The 14463-nt window shown below is 34.9% G+C and overlaps 1 protein-coding gene across 1 annotated transcript in view; it reads left to right on the top strand.

The window, feature by feature from the left end:
- The window catches only part of TMEM67 (transmembrane protein 67), a 33404-nt gene that overhangs the window by 1097 nt on the left and 17844 nt on the right, over window positions 1-14463 (top strand). Inside the window, exons 2-13 of the mRNA XM_075743718.1 lie at window positions 1210-1298; window positions 2305-2398; window positions 3381-3480; window positions 3940-4009; window positions 4193-4267; window positions 5533-5595; window positions 6951-7105; window positions 7222-7330; window positions 8946-9032; window positions 11040-11105; window positions 13284-13440; window positions 13816-13939. Coding sequence (XP_075599833.1) covers window positions 1210-1298; window positions 2305-2398; window positions 3381-3480; window positions 3940-4009; window positions 4193-4267; window positions 5533-5595; window positions 6951-7105; window positions 7222-7330; window positions 8946-9032; window positions 11040-11105; window positions 13284-13440; window positions 13816-13939 — 1189 coding nt within the window. The remainder of the gene's footprint in view (window positions 1-1209; window positions 1299-2304; window positions 2399-3380; window positions 3481-3939; window positions 4010-4192; window positions 4268-5532; window positions 5596-6950; window positions 7106-7221; window positions 7331-8945; window positions 9033-11039; window positions 11106-13283; window positions 13441-13815; window positions 13940-14463) is intronic.

Below are 14463 nucleotides of genomic sequence, written 5' to 3'. Positions count from 1 at the left end.
CCCTTTTAGGCTTGAATCTTCCTCTAACTCACAGGCTTCAAGGAGAGAAAAATTCCAGGGGAAGGTCAAGGATTTTTTTTTTTTTTTTTTTCTGCAGCATCTGACTGGAGCAGTGTAGGTAGCTGCCACTCAGTCTGCTGTTTGCATCCCATCTGAATTCCACTTGGGATTGCACAAGTCTGCCCATGCACTCCAGGGCTAGCTCATCACTGTGGATTCTGCTTTCAAGCAACACGCCTAAAAATTTAGGTGTCATCACAGTGAATGTCATAAATCAAGTCTCTTCATTGATCCCTATTGGGCTTTTTCTTCTTTATAGTTAAGTACAAATGGTCGATCATTTTGACGAATGTTGTTTCTGTAAAACTGGTCTCATGAGAATGTACTTTAAGGTTATAAAACTTTTTACAGAATTCTGTATATGCCTTTCTGCACAGTTCAGTAAGCTTAAATGATACTAAATACAGTTTATTAGCCCATAGAATTGATTTTGGTTTGTCATATGTGTTTAAAAAGAGAGAGAGATATTCCATGATAGTGAGACTGAAAAACTTTCTGAAAAAAAAAAAAGGTTTTTGAGCACGAGCAGATATGCACTATGCTGTGCAATGAAAGTAGTGTTTAATTTCATACTAAATGCTAAGAATTTTATGTTACTCATTCGAAACCATTCAATATAAAGCTTGATCCCCATGTACAATTTTAAAATCTTTGAGTTTAAATTAGCTTTACAAATGAGTTATATTTTGAAAAACCTTGCATATAAGCATGTTTTAGTTTTAGGACTGACTTCCTATTCAAAGCATAAAAACGCTATACAAACATAGAATGCTGGTGTTGTAGAGAGGATGGGCTAAGAATGGCACTGTGTCAAGATTTAGAGGAAGAGATTATATCTGTTACTACATCAACTGTTACAGTTTAGTTAAAAAAAAAACCACAAAAAACAAGCTCTGGGTTCCTGTTCCACCCTGGTATATCAGTCAGCCTAGTAACATTTTCCTAAAACATCTTTCTACAAACTGTAACATGAACATTTTTTAAAAAGCAAGATGATTTTCATGCACATCCAACTCAGACGTTTTACTGGTCTATCTAATAATCTATATTGCTCTCTTGAGAACAATAGCAGCAGTTCTTAGTATTCTGTGGAAAAAAAAAAAAAGTCAGTTTTATATAGATTAAAAGTGCATTTGGGTTTTTTTGCAGGTAGTTCATGTGTATGTCAGCCAGGATACAGGATGGTTTCTAGTAGTGGTGGGTCCTCTGTTATTTGTGAAAAATGCCCAGAAAATATGGTAAATATTGACTTTTTCATGCTTTTCCATAATAATAATGTTTTTTTAATTTTAAATTTCCTCCTGACTGCAAGTTATTTTTCATTAATTTAAAATTATTTTGCATAGTAGTCTTTGCTTGGGAATATTTAAGACCATGCTTATAGGTAATTATTTTTTTTCTTTAGAAGTGTTTATTACTGTTATTTTGCAGGCATTTTTTCATTTTAAAGTTGACCCCACGGGCAAAGTAAGAGTATTTTAAATGTTTAATTTCCTTCCACTGCTTTTCTGCTTCATGTTCTGTTATCCTTGCCCAGAGACCACTGTTTTATAGAATGCCAAAGATGCTTTTCAGCTCATAAGTATCTTATTTGATTATTTATATAAATCCTATTTTTGTAATATTTAGGCTGTATCTTCATAGTCCCTGCTACTTTGTCTTTTTACTTCAAAATGAGCTGCTGCTATTATGTTACTTTAATTACATATATCTTTGTAGTTTGGTAGTTTTGTAGTTTTAGTACCTTTCTTGAAAAATTAAGCTATAATTTTGGGTCATATTTACAGCGTTGAGCCAGAGGCACCAGTCTTAACCAGCTTTTCCCTGCTATAGTAAATAGAGAAATAATTTTTCTCCAGCAAAAACAGCTTTTCAGGCTGAAAACCTTCCTGATACTTCTTTCTCTCCAATAACTATAGAAGAACTTTCAAGAAACCACCCAGCTTAGTTGCATAAGTTAGGTGTTTAATGGCTAATGGGTAATGTAGGTAACTTCCCTTTTCTTTCCATCTTCTTGCTACATTAGATGAACTTAAGAGCACTTTTTTAGTCTATGTCTGCATAGGAATTACTTTTGCCAGATTGTTTAGTCTTTTCTTATCTTTAAAAGCTTCATTAATGTTATTGATGTGGTTGTATCTGAACACATTTTCTACTAAATAACATCTGGATCAGGCATTCTTCACAGATATTGGATGATGTCTATATTTTTGAAAATAATAATAGTTTTACATTTTATTTTAGAATGGTGTTACTCAAGATGGGTGGAATTGTATTATTTGCCCTAAAGGCCTAACTTCAGAAGGAAAATGTAAATGCCTCAATGATGAAATATTAGGTAAGAAATACGTGCAAGTTATGAGATATCAGTGCTTGGTTTAGATATTTGAATTTACTAAGATATGCTCTTCTGTTAAATAAGAAAGGAATTTTAATATATGTTTCCATATGTAATGTAAAAATTCAACATTCCTCTTGATCTTAAACCTCATTCCTGAAAGACAACAGATAAACCTGTACCATTGTTCATTGCAATAAAAACTGTTATGCAAACATTAAAAAAATGAATATTGGTGTATCGCTTCCTGTAAGATCGTTGGCACTGGGTGGAGGCATTAAAATTGGAATAAAACCAATGTCAATATAGGCTAAGAAAAAACAGTGAAATGGTTTGAAGTATATAATGTGTAGGTACTTCACAGTACAGGAATTATATGTACATGAGTAGGTGGAACAGAATAGCCAGAGCAAGCCAAGCAAACTACTGTGCATTAATGAGTGGGTTTTTTCCACATTCAGAAAGAATATTGGTATTGTAATTCTTTTGATTCTCTGTATCTCTTTTTTTTTTAATAATTGGTCTTGAAAGATTTTGCCAAATTATTTAATTACAGGAAGATGTAGTTTTGAAACTTTCAGTTTGTGACATTTGCATGATTAATTTGAGATTAAAATTAAAAATATTTTGCTCAGTAATTTGTAAGCTTGATGGTTTGAGTTTTAGCTTTGCAGCGAAGCCTTTATTTGAAATTTGGTTCAGAACAAAGGAACAGCAAAACTAGACATGAAATATTTCATTTCTCATTAAAAGTAAACTGCATGCATGTAGCTATAAACAATGCACATGTACATATGTGAATGTGCATTTATAGTGGATGTTATTTGCAAGTTGTGCTCTTGATTTTTTTTTTAAATAAAATCTTTGCATTTATTTTAGATCTGCATAAACACTTTATTTTTTTACACTTTTCTTAACCCATGTGACATACTGTGCATCATGCAATTTTATCACAGTTGCTTTTTTTTTTTTTCCCACTTAGTGGAAAGAAGTATGGATGGCATTTTGCTTAATGAAGCATTGTGCATACATTGTAATGGAAGTGAGCAAGCATTCTCTGCTCCAGATGTGTCAGGAAATAGGTGAGTATTCTTTGCTTTTTGTGATGATAAATTTGAACGTGTTTTGTTCTTTTTAAATGGAATGTTCTTGAGGAACAAGAGTTGAGGAACTGTACATTTGGGATGACAGTTTTAAAAGCAGTGAATTGGAAATCCTTAACCCCATATCAAAGTCAATATGTTTTGTGTTCATTGAAGTCTTATATGACCAGCGCCGCCTTTGTTTTGCTTCAGTGTGACTAAAAAGTGGGCTTTGGATCGGAAGGAGAAACAGAATTCTTATTTTGATAGTTAACGATTTCATTTCTTTGCTACTTCACTGTCAATAGGAGCAAATCCGTAATGTCTTTTGGTTTTCAGTTTGAACTAATGAAGATGCTGACAGTGTTATCAGGCATACTATGTAATCAGCCTTCACCAAGTACTAAATCTCATACTTAACTACATTTTCAGTGCATTCTTCATGTTTGTGATCCATAGGTGTGTAAGATGTGAACAAACATTCATCAATGTCAGCAAGTCTTGTGACTGCAGCAGCCCAAACATTTTAGTAAGTAGAAGAATGCTTATTGTCTTGAAGCTCAGAAAAAGAAAAATTATACCCCTTTGGCTAGTTTGGGTCAGCTGTCCTGGCCGTGTCCCCTCCCAGCTTCTTGTGAAAACTCTACCCCAGCCAAAAACCAGGACACAAGCGTATAAATTTCCATTTTTTTTTTATTTTTTTTTTTTTCAGACTGGAGGATTGTGTTTCAGTGCTAGTGAAAGCTTACCTCCAAAGGGACTTGCAACTGTTCGTTTTGTACAGCTAGTAAGTGTGTTTATTCTCAAACATTTTTCAAGCTATTTAGTTATTTACTTTCAGCAAGTCTTTTAAATTCCGTTCCTGAAAAACAAAGGTGGTGGTTTGTTGTCGATCACGGTGATTGCAAGGTAATTTGCATCAAGATAGAGTGTAGACGTGTAGATCAGGCAAACATTGTTCTAACAGAATATGTTTAAGAAAATTCATGCCCTCTAGGAAACTGAAAAAAAGGGAAGTAATTCACATGAATTTAGTATCAAAACAAGTAGCACGTGGTCTATTGTATTAATTATATGTATTTAAAACACACTCTTGCATGTCAAAAACATGCTGAAGAGTCCATGAGGGCCTCTGGGCTTTTTTTTTTTTTCCTTTCTTTCTTTTTTTAATATGTAAAATTGGTAGTCATATAAAATATTTTAAAGAAGATAGAAGGATTGAAGGGCCATTTTTAGTTGTCAGACAGTTAGAGCTGATATAGAAGAAAATGGACACCTATACAGTTTGAGATTGTATATGGAATTGTTGAACTCCATGAATTGGCTAATGATTGAAAATATGTTCTATTGAGAAGAATGAAGGTGTTTTATCTAATAATAGATAACGATGATATCTAATGATTATTAGTTGTGAATTCAGCTTGAAGTTAGGACTATTTTCCAAGTAGTTCTGAATTCAGGAAGTGCTATGTGCCTAATAAATGTAGTTTGTTCTTAAATTAATTAATGTTAAAGGCCACTGCTTGAAAAAAGCAAAAAGCAGTCATCAGTTTTCCTGATGGCAAATACTAGTCTGGCTTTCTGAAAATGCCATCTTCTAAATATTTTATTGAAAATGTGTCTTTTCAGTTGCTTACAGTATGTACAAAGGCTATGTTTTGTTCAAATATGAGTAGTTACATAAAGCAGGTTGTGAAATAATTAATTCGGCAAATTTGGTCCCGAGTTAAATTTACCACCTAGTCAATGCTTTACCCTTGAAATCGTTAGTACCTCCCTTGTGCAGTAAAGACAACTCCTTTGTCACAGAATCCATATTCAAAACTAAAATATTTCTGCTTTCATTCTGTATATTTTGTCTAATTTAGTGAAGTGAAAGAAAGTATTGCATTATGGTTGTGTTTTGAACTGAGCTGGTTTGAAACATCTACAAAAGACAGAAAGCTCTTAAAAAAAATAAGTAGCATCTTTTAGCTGACATAGTTTTCCAGATTGCTATATTATGGGTAAATTGTTCTGGACAAAGACAGTGAAGCAGTTCCTTATTTACAGGGTATAACACTGACATCAGCATGGTTTCTGAAAAACCTGCAGTCCTCAGCCTCTGCCTGTTGGGTGAGTTTCATTAATGTTTGCAATTTGCTTTTTTTATACAGAAGTGATACTCTATAAAAGCATGGCCTTTAATTTTTGGAAGTTAGCTTGCTTATTTGTAAGGAATCTTATTTTGAGATGACAGTAGATAAGAAAGAAATATATATATACAGAATGTTTAGAAAGAATATTGAGTGCTAGTCAATGTTGATGCAAGTTTCCAGGATTGGCATCTTCACAAGGTGAATGGTGTTAAAGAAAAAATCCTGCAGTAGTCAGTAGGTATATGATATTGAGTATATCCAGTAAGGGAGCACTCAGCAAATTAACTTCTTACATATTCAGTATTGATTGGCAGCTGATCATTACCTCTTACTTAGCTTTCAGTTATTCATTTTGTTTTGTGATGGAGAAGGATAACTGTAGAACCATCGTTTTTAGCTTTGCTTTATGTATGCAAGTGTTATCTACCATTCTGTTGCTCTGGGTGGCAGTAACCATGCACTTCTCAAGGATGTTTCTCCTTCCCAGGCTCGCAGTTCCCAGGCTGGCAGCCATTCGCTCTGTCAATATTTCAGCAGACTTCTGTTCAGTATTTTTCCCAGATCACCTTTGTGGCTGCTCCCATCACCATCTCATACACACACCTCTGAGATGTATTCTCCTACTTACCCTATTCTTTTTAACAAACTGAGACTATCCTCATCACTTGCATAACTTTATCCTGGTTGTCTGCCTCGGCCTGCTCAGCTCTTCAGAGGTGCTGCCTGAATGTAAAGTACAACTCCTAATCTGGCCCACACAAAGGCAGTAGGTGGTGGCAGGTTAATACTAGTGCAGTGATCACTGCATGCAGATGCCAGGCATCACTTCTGCCTGTCACGTGGCAGTGGTTTCTTTACCAAAATTGAGCAATGGTATAAATACAACATAGTTTAGGAACAGCAGAATAGAAAAAGTACTAAAACTGAAAAGAAGATATTTAAAATACATGCAACGATAGTTGTCAGTCTTAAGTCTTTGATGGAGTCATGTTTGTCATACAGCCTAAGTAATGTTAAACATTTTGATTCTTACTTCATTTTCTAAATGCAGATTTTGACATTTCTGACACATCATACCATCTAGCTGATGCAACTAAAATAAACTGAAAAAGCAAGAGCATTGATTTCATGTTGCCATCTGCAGACCTATAAAAAAATATGGAACCTGAATAGTTGGGAGAAAATATTAGGTGCTGACAAAATGAAATTACTTTCAAGTAAAAATGAGGGTTTAGGAGCAGCTTATTAAAGATAACATTCATTTTATGATTGGCTCACCAAAAGGAGGGATAAATAATCACTTTTCTGTGTTCTTCTGTTTCTCCACTGCAGTTGTACTCTAATCTAACAGCATGCCAAGCTCTTGGAAATATGTGTGTGATGAATATGAACTCACTGAGTTCTTCAAATACTGATGCCTGTGGTTTATTTCAATATATTTATATCAATACAGCAAGGCTAGGCATTGTTCATTCAATAGCCTTCTGGTAAGTTGCCTTTTCCATAACTTTTGGTCTTAGCGTTTTATGGAAATTATTATTCTAAATGTTGTTTGATGCAAAACATTATGTTTCTTTAGAGAAAACATTGTAATTGTTTTCAGGAGGCATAATCTTCCATGGCTATATTATGGTGATCAACCAGGATTAGCATCCCAAGTGCTTGAGGCAAATCATTTCCCTACAATCTTCAGTTTTAAAGGAACAGATAAGGTAGGTGTTGGGTAGTATACATGGGGAAGAAGACATTAGGGAGGACATAGTCACATAAAGAGGTTTAGATTTATTACAGATGTGGCTTTACTAAAGATAATTTTTAAGCAGTTAGTGTAACAAAACTCAGTGTGAGATCTTATGGAAGAGGAATGTGATATTTATGTAAAAAATCTCTAGATAAGATGATTTTACTGACTTATACTCTCTCACTCACACATTTGCTTTGCTCACACTTTCATACCCACATTCTCATAAGGCCAAGATGTGCTTGCCTGACCAGGATCAGTTGTGTGTGACACAAGGAACAAGGGATCCCTGCTATTCAGCCCTCATTGTGTCCCCAAGGTTCTTCTGGATTGGCAGTGATGAACTAGGAATTAGACAAATCTTTTATACCCCTTAGGACTTAATAGTTGTTTTGGCATTGTTCTTTGCTTCAAAGTCTTGTTTACTTCAATCTCCAGAAATCTGAGGCAAAGTTGGTCTTTGTCTTTTTCCCTTGTTTGAAATATATACATCCTTTTGTCAGTTTTCCTGGTGAGCTAGTTGGAAAAAGAGGGTATATGTGATGTGCTGTAACTTTGCTGCCATTCTCCTGATGCCAAAGTGCAGGGTCTTTTGCTGACAAGTTGTCTGTGCCGTGTTTTTATCACAACCCATTTCTCAGCTTTATTGCTGGGAACAGTGTTCTTCATTATTACTATGTGGTGTTTAACCCTTTCTTTTTGTTGCCTCTGATGCTTACACACAGATTTTTACCCCTACTTCATTTATACCAATCTTAATATTTCTGTTACAAATCTCTGAGTTGTATTAGAGACAGTTTCAATTACTCCAGCCTTTCCCTCTTCCTACACTGAATTAGGGGAAAAAGAAAGAAAAGAAAGAGGTGAGGAAAATCAATCATTTCGGTGTTCACAAAGCCAGGTATCCTTTCCTGGGAGGGACGGACTGCTGAAGTAGCTTGTTAACTGGCACAGTTTTAAGAAGGAATCAAACAGTAAATCAAACAGTAAAGTGTTTTATTTTACAGATTCATTGTATAATTACAATAACATAGTTTATTCAAGTTAAGCTAATCACAGAAAGTAATTAGTGCTAGTGATAACCAGTTTGTTGGCAATACTGGCAAATTTATCCTAAGTTTTCTTATTGACTCAAAAATAAATTAATATATTTTTTCAGCCATATTCTAAAAGATTGTGTTTTAAATTAAACAGTGTTGCAGTGCAGCAGTTCTATTTAACAACTAAAATACTTGTTATTCTTCCTAACACTGAAGGTACAGGAAGCCCTCAAGATCCCAGCCTGCTATACATTAGAAAGCTGCATAGATTTCTGATTGGTTTAAGGCATGTCTACCTGTGTAGAAGTTCCTTTGGAACTTTTTCCACGTCACCAGTGAAGCTGTAGAAGAGTGGTGAAGTATGTTTTTTTTAAAAAAAAAGTAATATACCAAACCCAAAATTAAAAACATAAAATCAAAGGGGAAAAAATGAAGTATTATGCTGAATGGTTTAGGGAAGCATCAAACGATGAGACAGCAGTCCCTAAAATGTGTATGTCCACTTTATGGCAGTTTCATTGTTTCTTTATCCTTTTTCATCATCAGGATGTAAAGCTGCAATTTATTGCAGCCTCATTTGATGCAGCTGGAAACTTTCTGAAGTGGCAAAGTTTGGAAGGAGGCATCTTACAGGTATGTTTTATTTTAGTTGTCTTTTGTTAATACCATAACATTCTGATTGCTTTTAGCCAAATTAAGGCAAAAAACGAGAATTTGGTTACTACACCAGTGACTGTTTATAAGATAACTATAGAGCAAGATTAGGGAAAATAGCCCTTGATTCATGCTCATCATGATCTCTACAAAATCAAAAGTGTAAATTCAGAAACATTGCCTTCATCCATTGGACCAATATAAATTCGTAATATTGGAAAGCTCTGAAAAACAGCACCACTCATTTAGAACCAACCATCTCTTTCTTCCATTCAGCATGCAGTTACCCATGTATGCAATTCATTATTAGCCCTCTTTTTCTTGTCAAGAAAAGTGTATTCTTTACCTCTCAGTCCATATATGTTAATAAATGATTCTATGAGTGTGTCCCTATTAGATGCTCTCACCTGTTTTCGCACATTATGGGGATGCCAAGCAAATCAGTGGTTATGTCACTGTCAGGAGAGGTAGGAAAACTGATCTACCACCCTATTTTCTTTCAATTCTCTTGGGATTTTTTGTTTGCTTATTTCTTTTGGGTTTAAATATAAAATTTACACTTTGGCCAGCAGTTGCCTGACTTTTTCATAGCAGAGTTATAAAATCTTGCTGGGAGACTTTACACAGAAATGGGGAACACTGGCTAGAAGATTTACACTTTGACATTCTACCCTCAGATTTCAGTGGCACACACACATTCTACTTCAGCAGTACCATGCTGTATAGATAGGGTGTGAAAAACGCAAGTAAGCAGCAAGTAGGAAGTGCAATAGTAATTAGACTAACAGCAGAAATTGCCAGCTGCAAAACATGTTACAGAGTAGAATTTCGTTAGCAGTCCAGTGGTGATCTAGGCACTCTCAGCAATTCCCTAGGCAGGCAACAATAGGAACACTAGCAAGAACAATTGGGAATTGTCTGTCCACTTTTCTAGGCTCTTCATGTCACTCTTGGAGCATGTCACTTCAAATACTCCAGTATCTACAGAAGAGCAGCTGACATTCAGGAGTTAGATAGTGACTGCTATGTCTTTTGTTACTGTCTCAGGATGAACTGTCTTGCATCTGCCTCTCAAACTTTAAGGCAAATTAGCGTCTGAGAAAACACTTTACTAAGCCAATTACTGTGCATATAAAATGATATATTCTGACATAGATTTTAAGGTTTATTGGGACACATTAATTTCCTAAAAGTAGAGCTTTTAATAGGTATCAAAAATCAATGGAAAAGGAATAGCTTTTCCATTTAAAGCCTCTTAATGTAATAGATTGTGTGTGATGATTAGACATCACAGTGCTAAAGCAATCTCGATGCATAATTGTAGCAGTTGCCAGAATTTCAGTTGCACACTAGTAGAATTGTGTTTTATGTAAATTTTTATTTTATTTTCATTTTGGGAAAATGTATATGCCCTCCACTAACTGCCATGCTCATTTAGTTAGAATTTGGTCCATTTTTCTGTGTTCTGCTTAGAATGACTTGTTCTTTGCAGAAAATGTAGACGTTACATTGAAAAAGGAAAAAAAAAAAAAATCTGTTACTTGCCATGATAACTTTGATCCTCTGAGAATGGTAGCTTAAGAGAAAGGGGGCAATATGAAGGTGGAATTCTTTTCTCATGGGATTGTTTGATTTAGCAGAAGCCACTAATAAAGCTTGAGGCAGCACAATGCATTGAACATTCAGTCCCCAAAAAGATTATTCTTGCCTGGTTGGATGCTGCTGTCCACAGATTTCAACTTTAATCATGGAACTGAAAAATACCGTCCAAGTATGAATAAGCTAAAACAGCATTTCAAGAACACCAGTATTAGTACAATAAGTAACCATGTTTACTCTTCAAAATCAATCCCTCTCCTTAAAAAATAGAGCAAAATACCTTTTGTGAGAGCTGTGTATACATAAACTGCTTGGGGTGCCTGTAAATATATCATGTGAGAAAATGATACCTTTGAATTAACCTAATTATGATTATGTTTTGTTCAGCTTTGTCCTGATACCCAAACTAAATTGAATGCAGCTTATGCATTTGGAACAACTTACCAACAAAGTGTAAGTAAGAGATAAAACGCTATTTTGAATTAAGTTGCTTTATATGTCATTGTAATTCAGTGCATATTGAAGGAGCTCTGGAGCTTAGCCATGAGCTGCAACATGGACTTCTTTCTTGTGAAACTGTTGCTTATTTTAATTTCTTTATTATTGAGTGAAATAAATGTCATTTATATTTTTCAATTATTTAACTATACATCACAAAACTTGTTTACTGCATAGGATAATCAAAATAAATTGAACTGGCATTTGTATTAGTGAGCTTGCTGACTTAACAGTAGAAGACGACGATGCCTGAATTCTGACAGTCATATACTTTGCATTGTAACCCCTAATTTTCTTTGGCCAGGTTTCATATGGAAAGAAGGTGTATGCAATCATGCCATGCCTGTACATTGTCCCTATTAACTCTTTAATGTATGCCCTGATTTCACTGAATTCAATAAAGAGTTTAAAGGCAAGTTTTAATCGAACAGATGACCATCAGAAGAAAGAGATTCTTTAGCTGTCTTAACTATGGAAAAAAGGAGTTTTCACACCTTACTAAACACCAGGAAAGGGAGATGGAATAGAGCACTTGAGCTGAGTATACTTAAAAGCTAAATTCAGTCAGCCACAGACATGGTTCTGCCAGCAATAAAGCTTCATTAGTTTGTGTCACTTGGGTGTTAAATGGGGAGGTGGTAGTCTCTTTGGCATGGGGGTGAAGAAATGACATCTTTATTTTTATAAAATTCTGTATGTGTGCGCAGCATCTAATACCTATATATCCATGAATATTATTTATTAACTCGTCTACATTCAAAACCATTCCCCACATTATGTGTTGCAATGTGAAAATATATAAACTCTGGCTGCTCTTTAGGTGGTGTGAAAGTCTTGTAGTGTAATAGCTGTCAAAGCTTCAGTCCTTGAAAACTAAAGTGTTTACCAAATAATTTTGACAAGTCTTTGTTAAATATTTTTACTCTTCCATATTGTTTAATGTTGTTTAATCCATATGTCAGTATTTCAGACAGAATGGAATCTTGTTTTCTATTTAGGATCATTGAACTAGTCATATATGGGTTTGGGGGGTTTTTTGTGCTTTTTAAAATTCTTATGTATTTGATATATTGAGTCTGGAGAACTTGTTAAGTATTAACAACAGTTAATATTACTAGGTTTAAATACAAACACCATATATATTTACTTACTGAATATTTTTTAATGTAATTATTTTCATGGATTGTATGCATCACTATTTTTCTTAGAGCTTCACAGAAAACACGGTTGACGTGTTATATGAGTATTTAAAGACTGCATGGTTGTTCACATATGCAAAAAACTACTTACTTTTACCTTTAATTTCTTCACGCAATCACAGAATGATTGAGGTAGGCAGGGACCTCTGGAGGTCATCTGGTCCAACTCCCTGATCAAGCAGGGCCATCTAGAGCAAGTTTCCCAGGACCATGTCCAGATGGCTTTTGAATATCTCCAAAGATGGAGACTCCACAACTTACTGTGCTAGTGCTCAGTCACTCTCACAGCGAAAAAGTCTTTCCTGATGCTCAGAGGGAACCTCCTGTGTTTCAGCGTGTGCCCCATTGCCTCTGGTCCTGTCACTGGGCACCACTGAGAAAAGCTTGGCTCTGTCTTGTACACCCTCCCTTCAGGTATTTGTACACATTGGTAAGATCCTCCCTGAGCCTTCTGATCTCCAGGCAAAACAGTCCCAGCTCTCTCAGCCTTTCCTCATGGGAAAGGCTCCATCATCTTTAGTGGCCTGGGCTGGACTGTATCAAGTAGCTCCATTTCTCTCTCATACTGGTGAGCCCAGACCCAGAGCCAGTACTCCATGATTTCAGTATTTATGTTTCTTGATGTAATGTTTATGCTGTTTCAAATTTTTTGTCTGTGAAATTTGCTAGGATATTTTTTCCTAATCTCTTGAAAAATGTTAGCAGAGCTTCATTCTCCACAGTAGTCATTCTAGTCACTTGTGATCCTTTCCAAGAGGTTTGTATAAAATCAGCAGTGCTTTGTAATTGCTTGCATATAGCTGGAATGCCTTGTCTTTTGTGAAAAAAAAAAGGGACAGATTCCATGATAATTTTGTAGGGGAAGAATTCACAACTTAATAAAATCTTTAAATGGCTAAAGTGCTCTTATTGTTTTAACATTTTTTTCTTGTAGTGCAAAATTTCGGTTTCCAAGATTTTATTGGATTTTGCTAACCCAATCTTTTATGACCTGTTCCTTGAATATACTGGTGATAACGGACAACAATATCTTTGGGCTGTGCCAGTTTTAAACTTGAATCTTCAATACAGTGAAATGTTTGTTAATCAAGGTAAGACTGTCATAACATTTCTGTGAATTTAAATAACGTGAATAACTTCAGATAGAAAGAATTTATATTAATTACTGTTACCAAGTTGTTTTTACAGATACCACAACACACCATAACTTGTTTCTGTTTTAAGAATTTAATATTTTGTGGGCAAGTTCTGATAGCGTTAAGTGCAAGCTTTGGTTCCATACACCAGCCCAATCAATAATATGCACAAATAAAGTAATTAAATCCATTATGTATTTGTTTAAGTTGAAAATAAATAATTTTACATCCTGAATACAGTTACATGTCTTATACAGTTATATGTATCATTTCTAGTAGTGTGTTGAATTAGTGTTTTTAATATCATGTGACTGTTATGTTTTTTCAAAGGTAGTAATATGAACAACTGGCTTTTGACTCGTCGATTTTTTTTGGTGGATGCACTAAGTGGAAAAGAGAATGACTTGGGAAAACTACCAAGAGTAATTCGGATTGCTAGCAAAATAACAATAAGGTGATTAATTGCATATAATATATAGTACATAGAAAATAAAGCAAATTTTGTGCAGTCTGCAATTTTATTGTCTTAAAATTAAGTTGGTTTATTATGTTGTTTCTAATACATCCTGTGCTGCTTTTTCTATTGCATACTTGGAGTAACAAGAGTTTCCATAGGTTGTTCTCATGGATGAGTGAGAAAACATAACATTGACTTGTGGGGGTTAGAATTACTGTGATTACTTTCAGGTACAATGGCTCAGACTATGTATGCATAATGCAAGTTAGCAGGCATTCGATCACCTCTTAGAAGCAGGTGTCATCTGGAAAGACCTAAAAACTCCTCTGTTAATTCTGTTTTGAAGTGTATGTTACTGACTATACAAGGATGCTATTTCATACTCCATATTCCTTTTTGCAGTGTTTTTACAAACTGTCGCCTATTCTGTTATACAATCCAAAATAGGCTTGTAGTCATTTAACTGAAACTGTGAGACCAGCTGCTAGGGTCATTACTGATGGTTAATCTCAGCTGGAATA

This window comes from Balearica regulorum, chromosome 2 (genome assembly GCF_011004875.1).
Source record: "Balearica regulorum gibbericeps isolate bBalReg1 chromosome 2, bBalReg1.pri, whole genome shotgun sequence".
Classification (NCBI taxonomy): domain Eukaryota; kingdom Metazoa; phylum Chordata; class Aves; order Gruiformes; family Gruidae; genus Balearica; species Balearica regulorum.
The sequence above is the reverse complement of the archived record's forward strand: the minus strand, read 5'-3'. Positions and strand labels throughout refer to the sequence as shown.